General features: G+C 41.7%; 1 protein-coding gene across 7 annotated transcripts in view; it reads right to left on the bottom strand.

The window, feature by feature from the left end:
- Positions 1 to 14202: 14202 nt before the first annotated feature.
- The window catches only part of dapp1 (dual adaptor of phosphotyrosine and 3-phosphoinositides), a 37772-nt gene continuing 25304 nt past the window's right edge, over positions 14203 to 26670 (bottom strand). For 5 of the 7 annotated variants that reach the window (XM_086126878.1, XM_086126884.1, XM_086126883.1 and 2 more), the window contains 4 exons: positions 26369 to 26416; positions 26204 to 26266; positions 25049 to 25134; positions 14203 to 15257 (listed from right to left, as the gene is read on the bottom strand). In XM_086126878.1, the coding sequence (XP_085983004.1) occupies positions 15029 to 15257; positions 25049 to 25134; positions 26204 to 26266; positions 26369 to 26416 (426 nt within the window). In that variant the 3' untranslated portion in view covers positions 14203 to 15028. Of the gene's footprint in view, positions 15258 to 18792; positions 24895 to 25048; positions 25135 to 26203; positions 26267 to 26368; positions 26417 to 26670 lie in introns of those variants that run through there. The other 2 variants (XM_086126879.1, XM_086126881.1) reach the window with 2 other exon arrangements.

Genomic DNA, 26670 nt, shown 5'->3' with positions numbered 1-26670 from the left:
ATAATCATAATAATAATAACAATACATTTTATTTTCAGTGCCTTTCAAAACACTCAAGGCCACTTAACAATAAAGAACAAAAACAATAAAACCACAGATAAAATTATAAATAATAAAAGAAGAGATGGATTTAAATTGAGTATGCGGTTTTGAATCAGTGGGTTTTGAGATGAGATTTGAATGTGGGAATCTCAAAATTCTGAGTTTAGGTAACTCGAAATTTTGAGTTGCAATAACTCGATATTTTGAGTTACCTAAACTCTCAATTAACAGAGAGGTGCTAGAAAATCACAGTAAGTAATAAATTCCTTAACACTACCATCCCTGGGTAGAAAATAAAAAGTGAAAATTTGGTGAACACGCCTTGGTGAGAGCAACTGGAGCATCTGTGCCAAGCCATGTTTCCGATAAAAGAATACATTTTTGATTGTTATCTACAATGAGGTAATTAATAACAAAAGCTTGTTTCGAAGAGAGCGCACATTCGACACGGCCATATAAATGTTTGTGCTGGATGTGCACTCATGGTTGTGCAAATGGTAAGTGTTAACATGTACAAGATTGTCACTGTTAAAACAGCGTTGTACGTGTGTGTGTGGGGCGGGGGGCATCTGCTGATGACGGTTTGAATGGGGGGACTGTCTCGTAGTGGAGGCCTGTAGGGAGAGCTTGTGAGGGTGGTAGAGCTGAGAGCAGCTAGTCATGGCCTGTCGGTTGGTAGAGTGAGATTATTGGAGTGGTTGGGAGGAGAAGTCGAAGCAGGGACACGCTGAGTGATTTGTAAACAAGAGTCAGCTGTTTGTGAAATTGATGACTGCGTGGTACATGTTGACAGCTAGTATCGAGCTGCTCAGAAAGTTTGGATGAACACCATCCGACTGGTTAAAAGAACGACGATTCCAAAATACGTTGAAATTGTCAATAAAAGCAAAATGAAGGTTACTACAAGTGCATTGGAGCTATCAGACTTAAAAGGCAACTGAAGCGGTTGGTGCCACGAGACAGTCGGTAGAATACCGCTTATCCAGATTGGCAGCCCGCAAGTTATCAGCAAGACAAAGAGGGCATGATACTCTCTCTTTGTCTACTCCGACTTGTCGAGGCTGTCTCGTTCGTCCCCATGTGGACAATTAACCGGGATATAGATGGTGGAAGAGAGTCAAGACCTGGCAGAATATTTACTATGTCCATAACTTTGGCTCTGAGATAACATTGGGTGATGGTACCCTAATGTGCGTCTGACTATAACAGTAGTTGGTGGGAACAAGGGATGAGAAGATGGGGGTGCCAGGAGAACAATAGATGCCCAGATGAGAGTCCTGAAGCCGTCGTCCAAAATGGTGGTGTCAAGGCTGGGTGACAGCTGAGGTCGGACCCTGTAAGTGCCGCAGATGAGGTGGCCCACTCGTGTAACAAGACATTGCGTCTTTGAGTAGCCTTAGGGTGGGGCAGGGGGAAATGAGGGACTCTTCTGACAGACGACGAACATCCTCTTTCAGGTTAGAAATCATTTTATTTTCGTTTTCATGATCTGTTTCTTATTGGCCCTGTGGTTGGTCGCCATTATGATGCACTAGACCCGGATCAACTTGGGCCGGTGTATGCGGTGGGAGCATGTCCGTAAAATGTTTCAAAAACTGTACACAACTCCCTGACCTGACTGAGTGAATTGAGCACTCGTAATGTTTACAAATAAAATTTGCAAGCATCCATTTTGAATACTGTTTTTTCTCGCGAAGCGTTAGTTTGTCGTTACTTCATATATGAGCTAAAACCAATGTCTTGTTGTGATTGGTCGTGATATCGGCAAATGCAGAATCACAACTAAATCCGTGTTCGCCTTCCTAAACACCTTTTCTGCGAATTCTGAATGGTTTTGTACGAAGGATGTAGTGTATTGAAATTACTCGTGTATGTAGTCTGTATTAAACAAATGCCGAATGTTATCGAGACTCATGACGAAGCTAACGTGCGTCAGACAGATGCGGATCTGAAAAACAAGTTTTGATGATACTGGTTGGATAGAAAGCTGACGGTGTCCCCAGTGGGAACCAGTAAAGAGGAACCATTGTCTGTGCTTGTGGCGGATTTCGTGAAAAAGCTCGATGTCGCCGGTAAAGGTCTGTGTACAGTGTGTGACGATGCCATTCTATACGGAAAATGCATTCATAAATTAATGAACATCTCAGTTCCCAAAAAGCTAATTTTTCTGGCTATTCCTTGATAGGTCAGGCAATTAAGAGATTTTCACGGACCTAGACCACTCTGCATAATATGCGGCGATGGTGAGTCATATTTTTCATGCACTTTGTATTTGCGGTGAATTTTATTTTGAAGGCAAATTTAAATGTTACCATAGCGACCAGAGAGTATTGCGGTCAGATAAGGACGTTCCCCTTGTCATGATTCGTCTTTATTATTATGTTTAGAAAATACCACAGTATTCATCCGCCACGCTTTAAATGCAGGTCACTGAAAATATTGTCTGACAATAAACCGGTCCCTGGGGCAAAAAATGTCAGCTGAAAACATTTGGTTTCGACAGTCTTAAGAAAGGCTGCAGATTCCGACTTCAAGTTGGCGGCGTAGCAGTCCTTCTAAAGAAAGCTGATGTGAGACAGAACTCGCCGGAACTGAAACACAAAAGAAACAGAACCATGACAGTGCTAAACTGTTTTAAAAATTACCTGAGTGTGCCATTTGATAGTTGTGTCTCATCTTGGCAAGAGGTAAAAATAGGTGATTGATTTATATTTATTATCATTACTACAGTAAATTTTTAAAGTGGTGTTTGGAATTTACTTGTCAATTTTTTATTTATTGAAATACATGTAAATGACATTATCAGTGAAGGTTTACACAGAAAATGTGCTTCGTTTTAGAACTGTGGACCGAACAGGTGTTCAAATATTTTTGTCCCACCTTTGTACTAAGATGTCGCCTCAACTAAAATATTTTTTGTCTTAAATCGTTGCTTCAGATAATTCATATCATTGTTGGGACTTGAGGGGTGTTCACACGGCACACATTTGCTCCGGCGCTGCACCAATGTATTTTGTTGCGATATATTTTGCACCGCAGCAAATTGTGTGGAGCGTTCACACGTACAAAGCCGCTGAGCGTGTCTGCAACGGCACAGCGTCGGTGCAGCCCCACTTGCGTTCACACGGCAGTTTCTGCAGCGGAGCAAAACGACAGAAAACAAATGAGCTGTCGTGTTGGTTCTTTTTAAAATGTATACACAACTCAAGCGACTAATGGACAGGCACGTCCTTCTCCTTCTCGGTCTCCGTGCCTTCTGCTCGAGAGTGACCGCCCCCGAAAACGTAAATCAACGATTACTTCAATGACACTCAGAAAAGCAAACACATCATGCGCCAAACAGAAAATCAAGAGAGGAAATCACTAAATAAATTATATGGGGGGCGGGGGGTTGTGAACACACAACAAAGGAACAAACTACACTAACAACTCCGAGACAGTCCAGTCTCCTACAAAAGGAAAGATGTTACCAGCCAAGTCTTGTGTCATTATTAAACAAACACATGACGGAAGTCTGACAGAGCGCGAAAGCAACGCATTCTCGCCGTACGTACGCTTCACAAGCATTTGCTCTCGAGCAAATTTAACCCAGTTGCAATTTTTTCGACGAAAAGAGCAGGCAGTGGGGAGCCTGCTTGCCCTCCGGGGACATTTGCTGCCGGATACGCCCTGGATCCATGGAGAAAGTGGAGACCGGTGTGCCTGGCAATACTGTCCGTGGAGGATGTGGAAGACATCTACATTATTGGCCTTTTTGATAACAGGTATGCTGCTGTTTGGTGTTGGCAGCTTTCTGTTCTATCGCATAATTCAACCGACGGGAGCGGCTTTATTGGAAGTGAAGAGGCTGCCGGTCATTCTGGATGGTTTGGCGCGAATGTCCAACACTCAGACTCAAGCGGGGACTGAGCTCAACCGCAATATTTCTACGGTTTTGGAGCGACTCCGCGCGATCGACAACAACATGGAGAAGTTGGAATCCGCGCTGCGGAAAGAGTTTTCGGATTCGGCTGATCGGCGCCAGTGAAGAGATACAGACCACGGACTCAAGGCTGTCTGAAATTGTTGGCGGCCGTCCCTCCAAAACAAACAACGCTATCTGGCCCTTTCCCCTGGATGGAAGTACGCATGGAATCTAGGGCCCCCACCATCACCCCCCTCCTTCTCGGCCATGGACTGATAAGCCGGGACTGTCTTCATGATGAGCAGACCTCGACGAAGCAGCTATGACCTGTACACGCATACACATACACAACTGGACAACCACACACGCATACACATCCTTGATATCACCGTCTTCATCGCTCCGATTCTTTTCCCCCGTGACGTGGTTCGATCTGCAGAGCGCACGTGTGCCGTGCAGCTGGTCAGGACGGACACGTCGCGGTCCCCCCCCCCCCCACCCCTTCCCATTCATCCTCCCCCTTATTACATGTTATGTCTTGTGACTTGTTGTAACTGTCATATGCTTATTTATGTGCTAGGGTCTTTTTTTATCCTGGACTTAAATTATCCTCAGAAGAGGATAGTTCGAGCGTGTTTTTTTTTCCCTCTCCCTACCCAGTGTTTTCCTTTCTGAAGTCTGATTGTAATTTCCCCATTGCGGGACAAATAAAGGATATCTTAATTATAGGGTTAATAAGATGGAAGTAATGTAAGTTATTTATTTACCAAATGACCCACGGACCGCTATCGGTCCGCGGCCTGGGCTTTGGGTACCACTGATCATGACATTCATGACCATGAATCATAGTTCCATCATTCTCATATCGTCTTTGCTCTTGTAAGTCACATTTTTGTTGTTATTCATCTCAGTTGTATTGTTGTTCTTTTCATTGGAATTCCTTGTCCTTTTGTGATGTCATTTAGCATTCTTATTTTTCTTTGCCTGTTGCAAGCTTTTTTGGTTCTTCTCATTTTATCCTGCGTTTCTGAATTCAACATTATTCTTATCCCTGCCTCTCTACATTTGTGAGGACCAATTCTTTTCTGGAGAAAACCCTGACAACCACAGCGCTACGAAAGCCTATGCTTTGTAGCCTTTGTAGGAGAGGGTTCGTTCCATCAAATGTGTTCGATAAATTAAGAAAGCAGCACAAGACTTCTGGTTAACTAAAGCTTGTGAGATGTCATTCGCATCGAGGTTACAGCTTTGCAATGCGTCATTGTCAGAATCAGAATCATCTTTGTTGGCCAAGTATGTAGAACACACAAGGAATTTGTCTCCGATAGTACATGCTGCACTCGTATCATCATAAACAAGGACATGACAAATAAGTATGGAAGGACATTCCGTAATGTAAGTGAACTGTTGTGCGGTGGTACCACCCAATGACAACTGTGAGACAATGTGCACAGTATCAAGCAGAGCTAAAGTGATCAGTGGTAGAATACAATACTATAACAGTTGTGCAGTTGGTGCAGAAAATCATTGCACCATTTTAAAGTGACCAGTAGCAGTATTTGTAGTACAACAAGTGGACAAATATGCAGATGTCCTTGAGTGCTTTAAAGTGTCTGCTGCTGTGGAATATAGATCAGTGACAGTGGTTCAGGTAAGTACAGAGCTGGAGCTACAATGATTATTGCGGTAATGCTGTTCCACAGGTGTGTGCAACATGACAAAGAGCCACTATACAGGTAGATTTGGGTTACCGTTTAGGGAGTTAATGGCTAGAGTGAAGAAGCTGGTTGAGTGTCTGCCTTGAGTTCTGTCTTTAGTGCGCATGGATCGGTAGCAGTTGCCTGAGCGGAGTAGCGGGAAAAGGTGGTGGGCAGGGTGTGGGGGTTCCAGTAGGATTTTCCGTGCCTTTGTCTTGGTTCTTGCGGTGTGCAAGTCCTCAAGAGTGGGTAGGGCAGTGCCAATTATGTTTTCCGCCGTTCTAACTGTCCATTGCAGTCGGATTGTGTCCTTTATTTTGTGGCGGCCCCAAATCAAACCATGATGCAAGAACACAGGATTTATTCGATGACTGTTGTGCAGAACTGTCTTAGCACCTCCTGTGGCAGGCCATGCTTCCTCAGCAGCCTCAGGAAATACATCCTCTGCTGGGCCTTTTTCAGGATGGAGTTGGTGTTGACCTCCCACTTCATGTCCTGGGAGACTGTGATTCCCAGGAACTTGAAGGTCTCGACAGTTGACACAGGGCAGTTGGATCGTGTGAGGGGCGGCTGTAGTGAAGGATGTTTCCTGGAGTTCAGCTCCAGGTTGTGTTCGCAGCACCAGAGCGTCAGCTGCTCGTTGCCGTCTTTAGGGGTGTTCACACAGCACACATTTGCATCGGTGCTGCACCGATGTATTTTGTTGCGATATATCTAGCACCGGTGTAAATTTTGTGGAGCATTCACAAGTATGAAGCTGCTTACTAAAGAGGAGCATGTTAACCCCAGTGCAGCCCTACTTGCGTTCACACAGCAGTTTCTGTGGCCGTGCAAGACGATTATACTGTATATACGACGGAAATAAAACATGCATGTGCGTAAAGTGTACTTCCTTTTCCCCGCCTTGTTTGTGACATATACTCCTTCAGACAAATCAACGCTGTGGTCTGTCAGACACCGTAAAAGGATGAGAGAGAGAAAGCAAAGATGGCGGAAGTACAACAGAGCATGAAAGCAACGCATTCAATACCCGTATGCAATCAAATCTTCTCATGCGTAGTGTTGGAGGATGATCAAACAGGGGGAAGCGTGTTGTTGTTGACACGGCGGGATCCCTTGACCGTTCTCCACTTCCCCAGTTCCTCCGCGTGTTCGTTTGATTCGGGCTGAGTTGATGTGCGAAAGTCAGAGGCTGGAAATGGAGAAGTTCTTGCAAGATGTTTTACTGAACGTTCAGGGCACAACACGAATCGATTCGGGCTCCTGTGAGTCTCAGATTTCATCAGGAAGCCCCGAGCAACTACAGTCACACGTACATATAGGCATAGTATGTTAATTATATTAATTACGGGCGGGCAGTCCTTCCCCTCATGTAAAAATCTGAAACAAAGAAAGGTCAATGCAGTTCGATCTTGGCATTTTGACAAAGTACAGACCATATCTGCTGGTCCACAAATCTTGAGATTAGGGTTCCTCTTCGAAGGCACTTGACAGCCTTCAGGGACTTTTACGAGGTGGAGGAGGCAAGAAAACCCTCGGGGGGCTGTTAATTAACCAAGTGAAAATAGAATCTAAACTTCACACTACATTCTTTGTTTCAAGTACTTCAGCAGATGTTCAGGACAGAGACTAGTGTCAAAGTCGACCTGTCTATGATACAAAGTTTTAAGCTAAACATATAACATATATAGGTGATATCTTCAATCCCTCTCTCGGGCTCGAAAGAGTCTGAAAACTTGTTCGAAAAAGCTTTCCCTCTCTCGGACTCGTAAGAGTCCAAAACCCATAAATGCATCTGAAAACATTATGTAAAGGTGATGTTTCAACAGCAAATACATTGGTGAGATAAATTCAAAACGATATGAAATGTGACAATAATAACGTAAACGTCAAAAATACTAATGTGTAATTCCAGCATGCAAAAATGGCAGTGATATAAAAATTCAAAAAACAATGTAATGCAAACTTAATCGATTATAAAATATGTTGCATAGCAGATCCCAACACTCTAGATAAAGGTTCCTGCTGGGTCTTCGTCAACTGCTCTAACCTCCTCCACAAGCATCACGGCGTACGGGGGAGGAGAGGCGAGATCCCTCTTCTCTATCGCAGTGGTGATAAGGCGTTGGCAAAGGCCTCTAAGGCACGGAATGCAACAGCATCCGCACAACGTAAGCAACGATGAAAATACAGCTATGGAAATCAAAACCGATGTCACGAGGGATTTGTATTTTCCGAACACGGCCATCCAATCGTCCCAGAAAGAAGTGTCTACTCCCGAGTGTGACTTCATCTCAATTGACAAGGTGCGCAAGTTTTGGAGAGTTCGGGTGAGGGAACCATCGGGTGCAATGTTTTTAGGAATCACTGTACAACACTGCTCCCCGAACATTGCGCAGAGGCCTCCTTCTTTTGTCAGTAACATGTCTACCGCGATATGTGTTTGCATTGTCATCAGGGAGGTGGCTGCCAATTGGGCATGTACTGCCTCAAATCCATCCCTGGTAAAATTCGCGAGTCGTTGTTGGTTGTAGTGTAGGTAATTTATCCTATCCACATTTTTGTTCGGAGTTATCGGGAATATTGCAGCGATAATGGGAATGTTTTCGAAACCCGCAGCTACTTGATCTGCCAATTTGTACTCGTCGGGAACTCCCCGTGGAATCCCTATGGCGTCGATATATATTGGAGAATTTGAAAAGGGATGAGGGGTGTTCAATTCTCTGCGAACGCGCTTAAGAATGCTAGGTTGTGGAACAGAAATGTCTTTATGCGATGTAAGGGGAACAACCAAAATGGGGTAAATAGTCGACACCAGGGCGCAACGTCCAGTCCAGGCTACTGGGAGGACGTTGAACAATCTGGCGTTGCCGCAGTACCACCACATGTCTGCTCGGCCTTTCGTCAGTTGGTTGGAGCCATCTGAGTCGCTCGTGGTCACGACCGATCTGCACATAGAAAGAGGTATCTGGCCTACATCCTTGTGTCTCGCCATTGCAGAACTATCCTTCTGAAAACAAGTGCTGTTGAGCTGAATGTGTCTGGCATTAAATGTCGGTGCGTGTGCACTGGCGGGTGATAATGGGTGGATCGCGTCCCATTTCTGGCACGACTGGGGGGGAACATCTTGTGACATAACAGGTAAAATGCATGAGGCTCCTAGGTCGTCATCTATTGGTGGGGTCACTAGATACATCATTGGTCTGGACACCATACACACTAAGCAGTCAGTGTCGTTGTACGCCTCACGAGCTGCTACAGCTCTCTCCATCCATGAATTGGAGTTTAGGTCAATCACTCCTGTCGCTATACTAAATGTGTCTTCTAGGGTAAAGTCTGCCGTATATTGTGCTCTAACATTAGGCTTTTGGTCTGTCAGAACCATTCCTGGTCGGTGTTTTGGCACTGTCTTTGAAAAGGTTTGGCAAATGCGAATGGGATACCATGTAACTGAGTCTGCATATGGTGTCAACAAAAGATTCAAGCAATTTCGATAGATATACATTACGTCTGATCCAGAGAATGACTGTGTGTAGGTCTGAAATTTAGTGATGTTAATTTCCCTCCAGTCAACCGTCAGAGCTAACCGTGCATTGTCAGTACCTAAAGCCCCTACTCTCACCATAGTCATACTGTCAGCTAGCCTTCCGCATTCTGAAGGAAAAGGGTGGGCGGAACATGAAATTTGCCAATCCTGACCGGTGTATGCCACAGTTGAGTAATATGACCATTTAACAGAAGACAGATAATAATTATACTTTGGCGCCCAAGTGCATGAAAACATTGTGCATGCGTCAAATTCAAAAGTTATTTGGGTGTTTCCTATCATATGCAAGCAGATGCCCTCTCTGGTGGAGGCTGAGGAGGAGAGTCTTCCACCGTATCCCACGGTGGTATAAGTGATAGCTTTGGGAGTGGGGCAGCGTTCGTTCGACGAGAGGGGAGTTTCTCGCCTGGTGGATGCGAGTTGCACAAGCAACAAACCGATCAAATACTTGGCGATCATCGTCGGTGAATACTTTGAGTGTGATGACAATTTTAGGGCAGACTACTTGAATTCAGGGTGAGTCGCTGGGATTGCTGTGTGTTTTTTCTTTTTTTTTGCAAGATGTGACCTCAGCTGCTGTTGGATTGCAGTTTTCCTGGGTGGAAGTTGCTCCTGCGTTGTCTGTTGCCGGGTTCAATCTGGAATCGTCTGGCTCTGTTCGGGATTCGTCGAGCGTTGTTTCGAAGTCGTCAGGCGTTGTAGTCGTCCCAGGCTGGTCTCTCTGGCTGTTGATGTGATGGAAGCTGATCCCTGTGGGGCCTCGAGCTGGTCTGGTAGACGTCAAGTGGAACCACGTGTCTCCCCTTCCTTGCAGGCGAACCGCAGATGAAGTCCTCTCCGTCACCTTGTATGGACCCGTCCACCTGGGTTCCGACCACTTCCTTTTCAGAACCTTTAACCACACACGTTCACAAACATTCATTAGCGGTGGAGCATCGGCCTGTTTTTCGGTCAGGCTGGAGAACGTAAAGGTCAGCTGTCGCAGCCCAGGCGGTCCCTCCACCTGCGATTCCTCCAGTGGAGCTGTTGGTGCCGGAAACGGTCTGTTGGTATGATTCAACGTTCTTTCGCTTTTCATTTTTTGTTTCGTTATCTTTACTATGTCTCCGTAGATGGTGCTTCCGGTGAGACAGCCAGCGAGCGTGGTCAGCGCCAGGGAGATCAGGGTTTGACTCCATGGACTGGACTACGGATTTGGGAACCCCTTTTAGCACAGCCGCCCGAAATACTTGGGAATAAAGAGAGGAGTCAGTGGGTTGATGACCTGTTTTTAGCGCAAAATCGACTTGAGCGCGATCAATAAATACTGCTGCATCCTCATCCGACTTTGGAGCAAACATCAAGTCAGAGATAACGACCTCGGGTATGGGGAACAAAGCATCTAATGCTGTCAGTATTTTCATAAACTGTGTGCTAGTAAGTGCGATGTTGTCCATAATGTCTGTAAGTCCCGATTGTTTCAAAAGAGTCTCTGAGACAGCGGGCACGATTGCGTCATCAATGCTCTTACGTCACCTGCTGTGAGAATTTGACCTGTCGTGGCGCGCTGGACGGCTTTCAGCCAGCTCTCTCCATCATTCTGCATGGGAGGAAGTTTCTGCAACATCAGACTGAGGTCAGAGGGGGTGAATGGTTTATAATACATTGCTTGACATCCCGACACAGGGTCCACCTTGGATATCATGGGAGCTTGGAAAGCAATCCCTCCCATAGAACGAGTGTACATGCCTCGCGGGCTCTGTGAAGCATCTGCAAGTAATGACGTGTCGATTTCAGTGTGTCGCGATGTACTCAGTGGTGAGTCTGGATGTGTATCTTTAAGGCTCTGTAACTCGCTTTTCATGTCAGTCATCTCCTTCTGCACCTGGGACATGTATAGGTGTGTATTCACAGTATCCTTTCGTCGTCCCCCCTCCTCTATCTCCTTCTGTCTCTCTTCAAAAATAACATCTAGAGCCTCACGGCTGCGTCTCATCTCTTCCTCTTCCTGTCTGTGTGCCTTCTCCTCTGCATCTTTTAAGAGTGCGAGTAGCTTGTCACTAACATTCCTCGGCACTTCCTGATGTCTTGTCAACAAACTTTTAAATTTTATAGCTCTGTCTAGCAATTGTCGCGGCTCACGCCTGTATTTCATTAGTTCATCAAATTCTTTTTGTATCATGTCGATTGAAGCAGTGACTCCTGCAGCCAGCGAGTCCGCAGCTGTCTGTCTGGTCGGATCAGAAGGTGGTCGACCCGCAGCGCCAACTCCATCCCAGTCCACTTGTAGGCTGCCTCCATAAACTGACAAAATAGGACAAACTGGTACAGATGTATCTTTAAGCATTTGTTTTACGTTTGCATAAGGTGAGTCGGTGAAAGGGTTAATAGGCACACTTTGTCGCCCCACGGCAGACTCACAATAGGATGGCGGCGCAGAGGGCAGCTGCTTGACTCCCACACTTTCTGTCTGAGATTCTTTTCTTGACTGTTTTACAGCATAGCCCATTGCCAACAGTCTGGCATTTTTTTTTCCATTTTTCAACTTTCTTTAGACTTCCTCTCACCTTCCTGCCTCTCGGAGACAACTTGTTTGTTCTTTTCACATCTTTCTCCAATTTTTCCTTTTTATTCAAACATGCTTTTTCTACTTCTTTCATCAGAGTCACCAAGCACGCAGCCGAAGACATTGGCGGGAACCAGCCCTTGTCACAACATTCTCTCACCCACTCTCTCAGTTCATCCCTTTTTTCTTCTCTACTTTTCTCTGGCAAAGCGCCCACACACACACTACATGCACTTCTGACTTGATCACTTAGCAGCACACTATGGCCATGGTTTGGAATAGCATGGGTATCGAACCACTCCAACTCCCTATCGAATTCCCCATCCATCTTTATACTTTAACAACACAAAACAAATTACAAACAAGGACACGACACACAGATTACAAACAAAGACACGACGCACAGATTACAAACTCCTCTTCTCCCCTCCTCTTTTTATTTTCTTCGCGGCCTTATTTATTTAATTAACGTCACACAAATGGAGGTCAATTCTTTCCCTATCAATCTCGCCCTTCCTTTTGCTGTAAATTGAAATGTGTGACTCCCTTTATTCTTTTTCCCGGGAACCCTTTTATTCGCGAACTGCAGTATTTAATATCCGTGAACTTCGTTGTCCACGAACTTCTGACTCATGAACCTCTTTATTCGCGAACCTCTGTATTCGCAAATCTCTGTACAAGTGAATTCTCCTGTATTCTCTTTATGATCTTATTAAATTTGAGGAATTCCTGTTTTTAAGATTCTTGACAGAACGAAACAACCCCGCCTAAAATAAGATCAGTCTTAAAATCAACTTGTCTTCCTCGAGGAATTCTAGTCTCTAGGATTCTTAACAGAACGAGACAACCTCCCTGAAGACGAGTTTTTCCTTTCCCTTTTTCCTTATTCCCTTATTTGTTCTTGTTTTACTGAACGTTCAGGGCACAACACGAATCGATTCGGGCTCCTGTGAGTCTCAGATTTCATCAGGAAGCCACGAGCAACTACAGTCACACGTACATATAGGCATAGTATGTTAATTATATTAATTAGGGGCAGGCAGTCCTTCCCCTCATGTAAAAATCTGAAACAAAGAAAGGTCAATGCAGTTCGATCTTGGCATTTTGACAAAGTACAGACCATATCTGCTGGTCCACAAATCTTGAGATTAGGGTTCCTCTTCGAAGGCACTTGAGAGCCTTCAGGGACTTTTACGAGGTGGAGGAGGCAAGAAAACCCTCGGGGGGCTGTTAATTAACCAAGTGAAAATAGAATCTAAACTTCACACTACATTCTTTGTTTCAAGTACTTCAGCAGATGTTCAGCACAGAGACTAGTGTCAAAGTCGACCTGTCTATGATACAAAGTTTTAAGCTAAACATATAACATATATAGGTGATATCTTCAGTAGCGAGTCTACCCCTGTAGCGTTCACACGTCCCATTTTATATCGGTGCTGCCCCGCAAACTAGCATTTACTCCGCAGCAAGTTTTTAAACCACCTGCTGAGCAGGGTTAAATTTGATCCAGTTTAAGCTGTTTTCAGGGGCTACACCGGTATAACTTTGTACATATGAATGCTCTACAGGGGGCAGCCCTGGTGCTACACCGGAGTAAAAGTTGCTGTATGAACACCCCTTTTGATGAGCGCGATGACTGTGGTGTTGTCTGTGAACTTTACGAGTTTGACGGCTAGGTGTGTTGAGGTGCAATCGTTCGTGTAGAGGGAGAGGAGCAATGGAGACAGGGCGCCAGGTTGAGCGGGATTCAAAATAGAGTTATCAGTTAAGAAATGTTTTTGTTACACATCTATGGAAGACTCCAACAATTTAGCCAAGACAGATCGGAATCTAGATTGCACAATAATTGCCTCAGTCCGAAGGGTCCACACTTTTTAGAAGTGGGAGAACAATTGCAGTTTTCCATGACTTTGCAAGAGAACCACTGTATGAGATTAATGATGGAGAAGACAGTGCCAGCAATCAAGTTAGCTGCAGTTTCAAGGGAAATGTGGCACAATTTGGTATGGAGCAGCAGACTTTCTATAGTCCCTTCTTGACAAGGCCTTTTATACTGTACTTCAGAGGAAGATATTGAGGTCAAAATCAAATTATTCTGGCTAGCATTAAACAAATCAATGATTGGACTACGCTGTTTGTGGGGTTGGCTGGAAGTGTTGATGAGCTATTCCTGCATTTATGAAAGTTTTTTTGCAAAGTATGAGCTATATTTTTTCCCCCTAATAAATTCAATGACAGTGGGAGTGGGGTGTGGCACAACACCTAATTGCTTTCCAACATTCTTTTTCCGTCACTGAGTTTTTCATTTATATTTATATGCTTTACATTAAAGTTGTTCATTTGTTTATTAAAACCCTATAAATTAACAAACATTTTTTTCTTTATGCCCCGTGATATCCTCATGACTGTGGACAAAATTCTAAGTGATGAAACGTCCGCTTTCGAAGCACAGAAAATACAAAAATCATGGCCTTGCCATTTCACACTGGTTTTTCTTTATTTTGGTTTCACAAGATCATGGATAGGTGGATAATACACACCAGAAACATAAACACAATGAACCATCATAAATGTATATCTCAAAGGTCCCTGTTAAAGGAGAAATATCAACCTGTTGATGTAGTGCCATGACATGAGTAACTACTATTGTGTATAATTATTCTTGTCTTAAATAATGATTTAAGACAGGTGTGTTCAAACTCGGTGCCCAATGCCAGCGCTGTTCTGCCTGTTTTCTATCTGTCCCTGCTGCAACATAGCTGATGAGGATCGTTCTCATGCTTCCTCAGAGCTTGCTGTTGAGCTGATCCTTTGATTCAGGTGTGTTGCAGCTGTGTGTTGGAGCGAATGAAAACAGGTATGACAGCGGCCCATGAGGACCACAGCTGGACATACCTGATTTAGACCTATCATCTTTAAGCAAAATCAAAGAATATTATTAGGGCAATCTTAATAAGATGTTGTCACAAAATATGATATCATGGCCTCGCAGTCAGTTTAATGAAGGAAGAGTGTCCCCACTTCACTTTGGAGTGTTCTGCAGTGATGTTCCAATCTGGTCACTCTCATTGACATTTATGTGCCTGGGACTAGGAAAAAAAAGGTGAAATCCCTTTTGAGGGACAGTGACTCAAGCAACAAGTTGAAAAAAAAAAGATTTTTGGTTAAACTTTGCGCAAGGGACATTTGCAAGACATGACTTTTCAAATGTTTTGTGCTGATGGTAGTGCAAATGCTCTATCAGACACTAGAACTTCCTTAAACGTATTCATAAACTTTGGTACAACTTCCCCCTAATACTCAATTGAGGCTCCGAAAGTGCTGTGGTATTTTTTAGACTGCATGTTTCGGTCTGAGAACTGCACCAATACAGGGGAGGTCGTCAAGTAGTTCCTCACAGCACGGTGTGCAACACGAAGCATAGAAAAGCTCACCAATTTCCATCTGAGAATCTTGATCCACTCATCTGCCTCCACACCAGTCTTTGCACAGAGATAAAATGTTCTCTCGGGAAACACAAGACTGTGGAGGCAATATATATTTGGTTCAAGCAAAAAGTACAGGACATAATTTCAAACATTGAAAGAATATGACAAGATGTCCATGACAGGCAGTTGGGCTCAAAGTTGGAGCAGTTGCTTTTTCACATCTACAGGTCACAATTGCCACCCATTGTTCTTAAAAAAAAATCAATATTTCCTTGTGGGGCAAAAAACATCCACCCATTGCTAATACTGTTTAGGTAGGGTCCAACAGAAAAAAAGGTGTGTACCTTTTGATGGTTGCCAGGCATTCACAGGCCTCATATTGTTAATTTTCTGTAAGAGTTTATGTTATGTACTGTGGTATTTTTTCCCCCCAACTATCACCTTCGATTAAGAACTGGTTAGCAAGTTGATTGGGCAATCCAAATTGTCCCTCGGTGTGAGTATGACTGCTGTGATTCACTGCCACTCAGTTCAGGGTATACCCTGCCTACTACCCGAAGTCAGCTCAAATGGGCTTCAGCACATCCGCAACTCATGAGGATAAGCGGATCAGAAAATGGATGGATAGATGAATAAAAATTGGAATTTTGTTGAGGGGTCTGTGAGCTGCTCTGGCTCTATGTGGCTTTAGAAAACTAAGTACAGTGATCCCTCGCTGTATTGAGCTTCAATTATCATGGCCTCACTCCATGTGTTTTTTTTACCCAAAGTACTGCATTCAGAAAAAAATGCCTAATGACCCAAAGGTTTTGCGCATGTACTTGATTGGTTCCCAGCACGACGTCGACCAATGACAGCATTGAGTGGATTTATCCCGTGAGCTGATTGGCTGTGCAGCCCCGCCCAGCATCCTCCCTTGTGTCTGACTACGTGGGTTACTCTCTGAAACCCATGTGGGTTTGTGGGTACCAACATGTTTAAAATATGTAAACAGTATTTAGACTTTACATATTTGAGACAGACTATAACAGTACACATATTTACTGACATCTTTAATTATAAACCTTACACAGTAATTAACATTCATCAGCATTGCCTTGAGGCAGCTCTGACAGTGGAGACTCCATGAGCCTCCAGCGAGCTGCTGTCCAGCTATCCCGCAGCAAGCTGCCGATGTGTTTATGATTAGACATTAAGGAGGCGGAGAAACGTGCTGCTTTTTTTGTCCAAGCCAAACTAGCCCCCCCCCCCCCCTCTCTCTCTCTCTCTCTCTCTCGTGCACCTCCCCCAGCCACACACACACGAACAAACATGCGTAGTAAACCATCTTTCGCGGGTGGTCCCGGTATATTTACCACGATAAGTGAGGGATCACTGTATTGAGGATTATGGTACTCTCGTAACATTAAAATAAGACTCTTTTTTTCTTCGTTCAAATAAAATTTGCGACACAAGACAAGTTTGGCAACCGGCAACAAGATTCGAACGGGTTGTGCAGTAACAGAGGTTCCGCTGTTCGAATCCCACTCTGTCTGACTCATTGTGTTGTTGTGTCCTTGGGAAGACATTTCAGCCACCTTCCCTCCAGTGCCACTCGCACTGGCAAACGGTTGGGTCTGAATGTTTGGTGGTGGTCGGTTCGGCCTGAAATGCCTCCTTTGAGTATTTAAGGTTGCCCACCCCCTGCTCAAGAATGACATTTTCATTGCCTATAGTAGTCGTTTTGAAATCACTCAATATACAGTGTTAACAATTGCTATGCACACAGTTATAAATAAGTAGTAATTGTAGTAGTAAATAAGTAGTAATCGTAGTACAGTGAATATTCCCATCTACAGAGTTCTTTCAAACGGAAATTCCTTCACACGGACTAAAAACCTATGCATTAAAATTTTGACAACGATGTTACATTAACAATCAATTCATAACAATGGAATTTCCACTACCCGGAACCTGGAAGCCATACAGAGGCACGCAGTGGCGCAAAAACAAGCAAGTCCCGCTCGATACTACGGAATAAATCTGACCACGCCGCTATTTACTCTCATTGGATACAAAACGGCGACATGTAAATGACTCTATTAGCATTAGTTTTACTGGAATAGTGAACGATTTTTATTTCGTTCACAGCTCTAAGTTTCCTAAACGCAACATACTCATAGCTGCTCTGCCATTAGCTTACCGAGCATCATCCTGGCCTCCGATTGGCCAAGAGGGGACCTCAATATCTATGTGTGTAGATACTGTAGCTAGATCCGTGGAAGATAGAGTGGAATTGGCTGCCGATTAGCTGCTCAAAGTAAATTGCTTGTGGCTCAATGGACAGTCAAATAAACAAGCGTTTCCTGTAATGCTTTACTTGTTGTCATGCTAAAAACCTGACGCAATCTGGAGCACTAATTAGAGTGAAGGTGAGTTCCATCGCGCTATGGCCATCGAGGACTACAAAATGTCCCGTGGCTGATTTTAAAAGTTCATTGCATGACATCAGATGAGCAACGCTTTCTTGGGTGTCGATCGAGGGGAGGTCGAGTTAGAGACAGTGAGATCGTGGACAGAAAAGCCACCCTGTCTGTTACTCGTCTCATTGTAGAGCAAATAGTCCTAAGTTTGTTATACTGCATTGCAGCTTTTGTGTTATAAACAGTGTTAGGAGCATATATTTTTGCATTTCATTGCTTGAGTTGTTACATGTGTATTTTGTCCACATACTTGCGTGTTCATAAAGGACACGTACCATGCTCAATTCCCACATAAGGAAATTATTTTATAAGGAAGGATTGGACACCGCAAACATGATTCTGTACCACAGAATATTTACTGTACAGATAAGTATTGTCCAGTAAGGAGGCATATTTGCGTTGTCCAATCTTTCCTTATAACAGAATTTCCTTATGATGGAAACGACGATGGTCCATGTCCTTTCTGAACATGCAAATATGTTTAAAAAAAATCCGTGTGTAACAACACAAGCAATAAAATGCAAAAATACATGGTCCAAAAACTGTTCAGAACACAATAACGGCAGCATTCAGCACATGTATATGAACAAAATACAGTATAACAACACACACCACAAAATTAGGACTATTTGCTACAAAATGAGACGAGTAACAGACTATCCACCCATTCACTGTCTCTAACTTGACCTCCCCTCGACCACCACACAAGACAGCATTGCTCAGTTGATATCGTGCAACCAACTTTTAAAGCCAGTCACCGGACACTTCAAAGTCCTCTATGCCCATTGTTTGTGCTATGGAACTCACCTTCTCTCTAATTAGCGGTCCAGTTAGCAGAAGTTTTTTAGCACGATAATAGGTTAGGCATTCCAGGAAACGTTCGTTTACTCGACTGTCTGTTGAGCCACAAGCAATTTACTCTGAGCAGCCAATCGGATGCATTCCACTCTCTCTTCCTCGGTCATTACCATTTTGTTTGGATGCCACGATCTACAGGACGTAAATGTAAATTAACGAAAGAGAAAATCATTTGCGATTCCAGTTAAAGTCATGCCAAGAGAGTTACTTCTCATTAATCAGAGTTTTTGTCGTCAGCTGAAAACTGTTCACCACCTGACGACAAAAACTCTGACTCGACTGAAGCAGGAAATTCACATACCAAAAACATGGATTTCCAACCCTTTAATGGTGCTGACCACAAGCCATTCGACCCTGAGAACAATTTGGACCCGGACAATAATTTCAAGAACAAACACAGCGTAACAAACTCTGACTATTACACGGACGAACAATTCAACACTAATGTAGAATTGGAAAATGCACTTTCAGAAATACATTTAAACAGTAGAGGTTTCTATACAAACTTCACAAAAATCAAAGAATACTTGACTAAATTCAATAAATTTAAAATAATTGCCATATCAGAAACTTGGCTTGACGATGAAAAAAACAGTGAAATGAAAATAGAAGGATATGAAATGTTTGCAACAAATAGGGAAAACAAAAAAGAAGGGGGGATTGCAATATATGTAGACAAAGCACTTAAATGCAGTAAAATTGAGAGATTGACAAGCACAATCGAAAACCTAATGGAATGTGTAACTATTGAAATACATCATAAAAAGGCATCAAATGTCATCATAAGTTGCATCTATAGGACACCAGGATCATGTATTGACACATTCAATAAAAAAACTAACAGATCTGCTCAGCTAGTCCAACGATAAGAAAACACGAAAAATGCGTGGTGACTTTAACATTGACTTATTCAACCCAAATGGACATAAAAAAACAACTGACTTAATAAATACTATGTAAAGCAACAGTCTTCCCAGTAATCCTGAAACCTAGTAGAATAACAGTTGACACGACCACATTAATAAATAACATATTTATAAATAAGATTGAACGTAAAATGGAAAGTGGACTTCTCATTACTGATCTAAGTGACCATCTACCTGTCTTTGCAGTTTTTCATAATTATTTTGATAGAAAAACAAAGTCAACAACTCACATATAAGAAATAAGACTAAGAATCCAACGCTCCATCAATGCTTTTAAGCAAGACCTAGAAAAACAAAACTGGACCGAGGTCTACTCAAACGAAGACCCAAATACAGCGTTTGATGCATTTCAGTCAAACATAATCTCCTTATATGATAAACATTTTCCATCAACTAAAGTCTCCAAAAAGTACAAGGACCCAAGTAAGCCATGGATAGCAAAAGGCATAGAAAACACATTTAAAAAGAAAATCTATTTATATAAATTGTTTATAAAATTGAGAACTAAAGAGGCAGAAATAAAACACAGGACCTATAAAAATAAATTAGTAAATATTATAAGATTAATAAGAGAGACCATTATCATGCACTATTAGAGCAGAATAAAAGCAACACGCAAGAAATATGTAAAATATTTAATCAAATAATAAGAAATAGTCCTAAAAAAGTGGATTATCCAGAGTATTTATTAAAGACAAAAATACTATTATTGAAAAAACTGCAGAAATACCAACTGAATTTAATGAGTATTTTGTCAATATCGGCAGTAACCTAGCAAAACAAATTCCTAATCCAATAAACTTGTTTGAAATGGATAGATATGTGGGAAAAAAACCTCTTCCACAATGTTCCTTACTGCTGTAAATCATGAAGAAGTATCAAATATTAAAAGAACATTTAAACATAAAAAGTCAACTGATTTCTTTAATATTGATATGACAATAATAAAACAGATTATAGAATTTGTAGTGTGACCTTTCACATATATATATGCAACCTGTCATTCAAAGCTGGTATCTTTCCATCAAAAATGAAAATTGCTGAAGTTATTCCAATTTATAAAAGTGGAGAAAGACATTTGTTTACAAATTATAGACCAACTATTACCACAATCCTCAAAAATATTAGAAAAACAATTCTCAAGCAGACTTGATACATTTATACAGAAACATGTGCTGTTAAGTGAAAATCAATATGGCTTCAGGGAAAAAACAGACCACCTCAATGGCAGTAATTGAGTTTGTGGAAGCAATAAGATATCCTTTATTTGTCCCGCAATGGGGAAATTTACAGTCAGAGTTCAGAAAGGAAACCACAAGGTAGGGAGAGGGGGAAAAAAAACACGCTCGAACTATCCTCTTCTGTCCAGGATAAAAAAAATAGCCACTATTATCGACAACAAAGAATTTACTGTTGGGATTTTTCTGGATCTAAAAAAAGCTTTTGACATGATAGCTCTTAGTATATTATTGAATACATTAGAGAGATGTGGCATTAGATAAAAAGTTGGATACAAAGTTATTTAGATAAAAGATATCAGTATGTATGTGCCGTTCAACAATAAAAAAATCTAATCAACTGAAAATCACTCATGGGAGTTCCTCGGGTTTCTGTGCTTGGTCAAAAACTATTCATCTTATATATAAATGATATCTGCAAGGTTTCAAAACAATTTAAATGTGTCCTATTTGCGGATGATACAACTTTTTGCTTCTCTGGAGAAAATCTGAAACAGCTCCTGACAACCGTGGAAAATGAATTAAACAAATTAAAAAACTGGTTTGCCAGGAATAATTTGTCACTTAACCTTACTCACTTAACCCCTTACCGCGCACGCACGCACACACACGCGCGCACGCACGCGCGCCATGATGAGAAGCCAAACACGGAAGCAAACGACGCACTTTTGCAGCCTCTTGACTATCGTAGCTGACACGTACTGTTTTAAAGTGCTTCCCTCAGCCCTCTAGATTCCTATTCTTTGCCCGTGCCCTCGGTAAATTGTACACGAAGCAAACTCTGAATGAGAATAATGACGATCAAAGATATAGCGCAACAGCTCTGATCACAAGCTGCAATTGCAGACTGCTGAGCGCTAACAACTTCCGCCGACGGGGTCACGCGCCACCGTAGGTTAAAGATTTACCTGCTTTATTTTATTTTATTTTTAAAATCTTTCTTTGGGAAAATGAGACTGATAGGATGATTAGGGTGCAGTGTGCATTAACACAAAAGTATATTACTAACATGTACAAAGACACACAAATGTTTTTGTTTTGTTTTTTTTCTCCTCTACACTTTTCGGATCTAATTGGGACGAGTCCTAGATCGACCGGTAGATCAGGATCGACGTAATGGGCACCCCTGATTTTAGACGTATTAACCTATACAAAAAAATCCAAAACAAGAATTAACATCAAGCAAAGAAGTGTATCTGTCATATGTGTTAATCTGTGGAACAATTTTGAAACGGACCTGAAAATAAGTAAATCGCTTTCTGAGTTCAAAAACAAATTCAAAAGAATAGTCCAAAAAAACTACGGTATTTTCCGCACTATAGGGCGCACCAAAAAGTCTTCAATTTTCTTAAAAGCTCACCGAGCGCCTTAAAATCCGGTGCATCTTTTGTATGGTCATTACAGTATAACGTCGACTCCAAGATGGCTCCTTCCTGGAGACATGCTTCCAATGTTATAAATTGCTGTTGGTTCAGTGAACTGTGTCGCTGCTTTATTAAATAAGTTCGCTCCGAAAAAAGGAGAGCTGTGGTGTTAATTTTTTAAAACTGTCTCAACAAACACAGGTACGTCTTTGTCTGTCTCCGTGCCTTCTTCCGTTCGACTCGAGAGGCGTTCAAGACCGCCTCCGAAAAAACGTAAACTAACATTACAATAAATCAATGAAACTACAAAAACTGAAAATAATACATCAAAACTGAAAAGCAAGCGAGGATATCACAAAATAAATTCTATAGCCTCCCCCTAAATAATTTATATTGTGATTTCATCATTTGTGAATACACAACAAAGGAATAAATAACTACGACTGACATCTTGTTGTGTTATTTTGACTTCAAGATGGCGCCGCGAGAGTGGCTGCCTTTCCAGCAGCTCCTATTAATTTTGTTCTTCTACTTCTTCCTTTCATAACTTTGTTGCTGTGAAGTGGGAATTTCTCCATTGTGAGACTATTAAAGGTTTTCTTATCTTATCTGATCGTAATGTTGGAGCTACGCTAAAGGAAATGCCAACGCATTATTCGGAGGCGGTCATGAATGCCTCTCGAGTTGACCGGAAGAAAAGAAGGGAAGGAGACGGACAAAAAACACACCTGTGTTTGTTAAAAAAAGGAGAGCTGTGGTTTTGGTTTTATTTTTTTTTTAAACGCAGACTTTATCAATGGTTTTCACAGTCTGAGCAAGTACTGTACGTCTTTGTCCATTTCCGTGCCTTTTCTTCCGTTCCACTCGAGAGGCGTTCATGGCCGCCTCCGAAAAACGTAAATTAATTATTACTTCAATGAAACCATGAAGAAAATCAAGTGAGGAAATCACAAAATAAATTCTATATCCCCCTATAGAATTTATTTTGTGATTTATTCGCTTGATTTTCTGTTTTGATGCATTATTTTCAATTTTCGTAGTTTCATACAGTACAGTAATAGTTAATTTACATTTTTCAGAACCGGTCATGAACGCCTCTCAAGTTGAACGGACACCTCTCGAGTTGAATGGAAGGAGCATAGCACTATCTAGTGGAGGCATTGTAGATTGTGCCTTTTAATACGAAGCGTCTAATGTATGAAAAAATGTTATAAATTTGCCATTCATTGAAGGTGCGCCTCATAATCCAGTGCGTCTTCTCGTGCGGAAAATACGGTACATCAATCAGAGTTAAGGTGATAAATTCGAAACATTGATTAAATGTAATAATAAATCAGAATTAAGCTGATAAATGGAGTAATGTTCTGCAATATCCCTTATGAATACAAGAGAAAATCGACATATAAAAGTGCTATGGTGTGTATGTACATAATCCCGATACAAACCAAAAGTTGTAAAAATAGATAAATATAGCACAATTAAGGGTAAAAGCATGAGCCTTTATGGCGACTTCTTTATTTCTTTTCTGATTGACATAAAAATAATCTATTTATATATGAATACATAACTTGGGGTAGGACTAGATATGTTTTTTTACTTCTTCCTACTCCTTTGAACAAATAATTGTGTTGTATGATGACTGTTTTCTTTTTCCTTTTTATTATTTTACTTACCTTATTTTCTGTCAATTTATTACTGTTATTTATTACTATATCAATATATATATATATATATATATATATATATATATGTTCAATAAACAATAAACAAGCAAACAAAAGTACAAAACTTACATGTTGCCGTTTTGGAGCCAGTAAATAGCAGCGCGGGCACAGTTATTCCATCGTATCGAGCAGGACTAGCTTGAGTTTGCGCGACTGCGGGTTTCCATATGGCTTCCGGGTTCCGTTTTTATGAATTGATCGTTAATGTAATATGGTAGTCAAAACTTTAATGCAGAGGTTTTTATTCCGGGTGAGGGAATTTTCATTTGACAGAAGTCCATAGGTGGGAATACTTACTGTAGTAGTTTCGAGTTTCCAGCTTTTTGAGTCCACTACCTTTCGAAGGGAACGAAAGCGCCATATTGTTAAAAACTGTACTCTGTATGTACTCAGAGAGCTCACTGGGCACTTCCGAATGTTGTTTCGTGAGGGAATAATGGGGAACGTGTCCAAATGACCTCTACCAAAAAATGTGACAATTCAAACTGACCACTTCCCGTCATGGGAAAAAGAGAAGCCATTGAAGCTGTGGTCGCTGTTGGTATATTCCATCCATCCATTTTCCGATCCACCGCACTATAAGTCGCACCGAAAAGTCTTCTATTTTCTTAAAAGTTCACGGCGCGCCTTAAAATCCGGTGCGCCTTGTGTATATGGTCATTAGGGTTATATGTCGACCTCAAGATGGCTCCATGCTTACAATGTTATTATTTATTTTAGAATTTATTTTGTGATTTTCTCTTTTGATGCATTACTGTATTTTCAATTTTTGTGGCAATCAATCTTGCTGTCTATTATTCAGTCACGTTTGCAACTAGCAATGATACTGACACCGCATGTAGGATCATAACTTAAGTATTATTATGTTTACATTCTCAGGCGTATTTATTATTCATGGTTAGTTCATTTCACAGTAGTTTACTGTTTCTTTATTCTACATTTGTTCGACAGTAGAATGACACTGTTAAAGATGAATGAAAAAAAATCTATGTTCATGAAATGTTTAATTACTCTGTAACTATCTTTGTTGTCAGTACCAGTGCTTTAAAACTGTCCATTTAAAAGCAATGAACAATAGTGTTCGCCGGTCTGTGAACAGCATGTACTTGTCTCAACTGGTCTGTGACAAACATGGTTGGGGACCACTGCTGTAGAGCATCTTCAAAGGGAAATCCCGCGAGGGGTAGACAGTATTATTTCTTCAAACAGTAACTAAGGTCTGCACTTATATTTTGTACTAAAAAAAGATACAAGCAGAAACTATCCATGGACATACTGACTGAACGATCACCATGCCAAATTTAACCTCTTACCAGAAACAGTTGATTCTTTCTTGAGAGTAGTCAAACTGGACTGCAGAGCATGCCTTCAGGTCCAGGGTTCGAATGGGCTCCTCATACTACAGAAAAGGAAACAATAAAGTGCACAATGTGCTGAAGGTGTAAAGTTACAAACCATTGAATGAAGTTGAATTTCGGGCTGGGCGATAAGGCTGAAATGTAATTCAGATCAGTCAATTTTGATATATGTTGATTTTTTTTTCATCTCAATGTATTTTGTTCCTGATTTAAAATAAGACAAATTATTTAAAAGTTAAAGATACATTGCAATAAAACTGCTATCCACAGGAAAAATACAATTCACCATATATGGTAGTAAAACCAATTTTCAAGGAACGTACTTTGTTCAATGTTTTTCTCTCCATTGTAAATCAATATAACGTGCAATGTTGTCTAGTACATCCAAGCTCTGCCTGAAGCAGTGCCACCATTACCGCTTAGTTGCCGAAGATACTATGCCGCATCATTGATACAGTTACATTAACCTTCATTTGCTGGACAGACCATGTAAGTGTAACAAATGAATACTTGTTTTCTTTTCTTTTGTTTAGCAAACTTTCTAGTTGACCAACCGTCTTAGTTCCACTTAGTTGGCTCATTATTGCCATATACCATGTTTTATCTGATTGTATCTTCATGGACATGCTAAGCGTCGGAGCCGGCGAAAATTCACTAGAGGGAGCACAAAAGACAAGGAACTCCTTGACCTCTACTGCACGGATCTATCCAGAGGTGTTAGTTTTTACAATATACCGGGAATCTTACTGCAAGAGTTGCACTGAGGCAACTTTTCATTGATTTGAGAAAAGCTAAACCACACTTTTCATTCGATGTGTGTGCATCTACACACTTTATCATTGATTTCAGCTGCTCCTTCTTTGTGACCATGGACTCGGCAGACGAGCATTCTGCAACTCGACTGTGGTCAAAACAAGCTTTTGTGCTCAAAATCATGGCTCAAAATCTCTGCCGACCGCGCGCAGAATGCCAGGGTCTGAGTTGTCTTTCTGATTTTGTTTTTCGATGGAACATTTTATTGAAGGCATTTTACATTGATTATGTGTCGATCGTCTTATATAATGATAGTGAATTATTGCCCAGCCCTAAGTATGTAAAATGTAAACTAACCATTTGGTCTTTAAAGTACTTCAGTTCATTTCTGCTTAGTGTGAACCATCTTTGCTTCCAGCTCTGCAAACCAAGCATTCGTTCATGTGAAATAGCATAATAAATTACTCCACTGCACATTAAACAGTACAGAAGGTATGGCTCGAATTTGTCCGCTTCCCATACCTTCACAACTGCTCCTTGTTTCAGTAGATAACCTTCCTTTGTACCGAGCTGGAAACACAACAATTGTCAATTGAAAACAGGTCACAGTTTTGCTTTTCAATAGATATTTCCATCCATTCATCCATGTTCTGATCTGCTTATCCTCACAAGGGTTGCAGTGCTTGCTGGAGCCTATCCCAGCTGTCTTCAGGGCAGGGAGACACCCAGAACCGGTTACCAGCCAATTGCAGGGCACACAGGGACGAACAACCACCCACGCTCACACTCACACCTAGGGACAATTTAGAGTGTTCCATTAACCT

Source organism: Hippocampus guttulatus, chromosome 13, assembly GCF_054856545.1.
Source record: "Hippocampus guttulatus isolate MCC_2025c chromosome 13, RoL_Hgut_1.0, whole genome shotgun sequence".
In the NCBI taxonomy this organism is placed as follows: Eukaryota; Metazoa; Chordata; class Actinopteri; order Syngnathiformes; family Syngnathidae; genus Hippocampus; species Hippocampus guttulatus.
The sequence above is the reverse complement of the archived record's forward strand: the minus strand, read 5'-3'. Positions and strand labels throughout refer to the sequence as shown.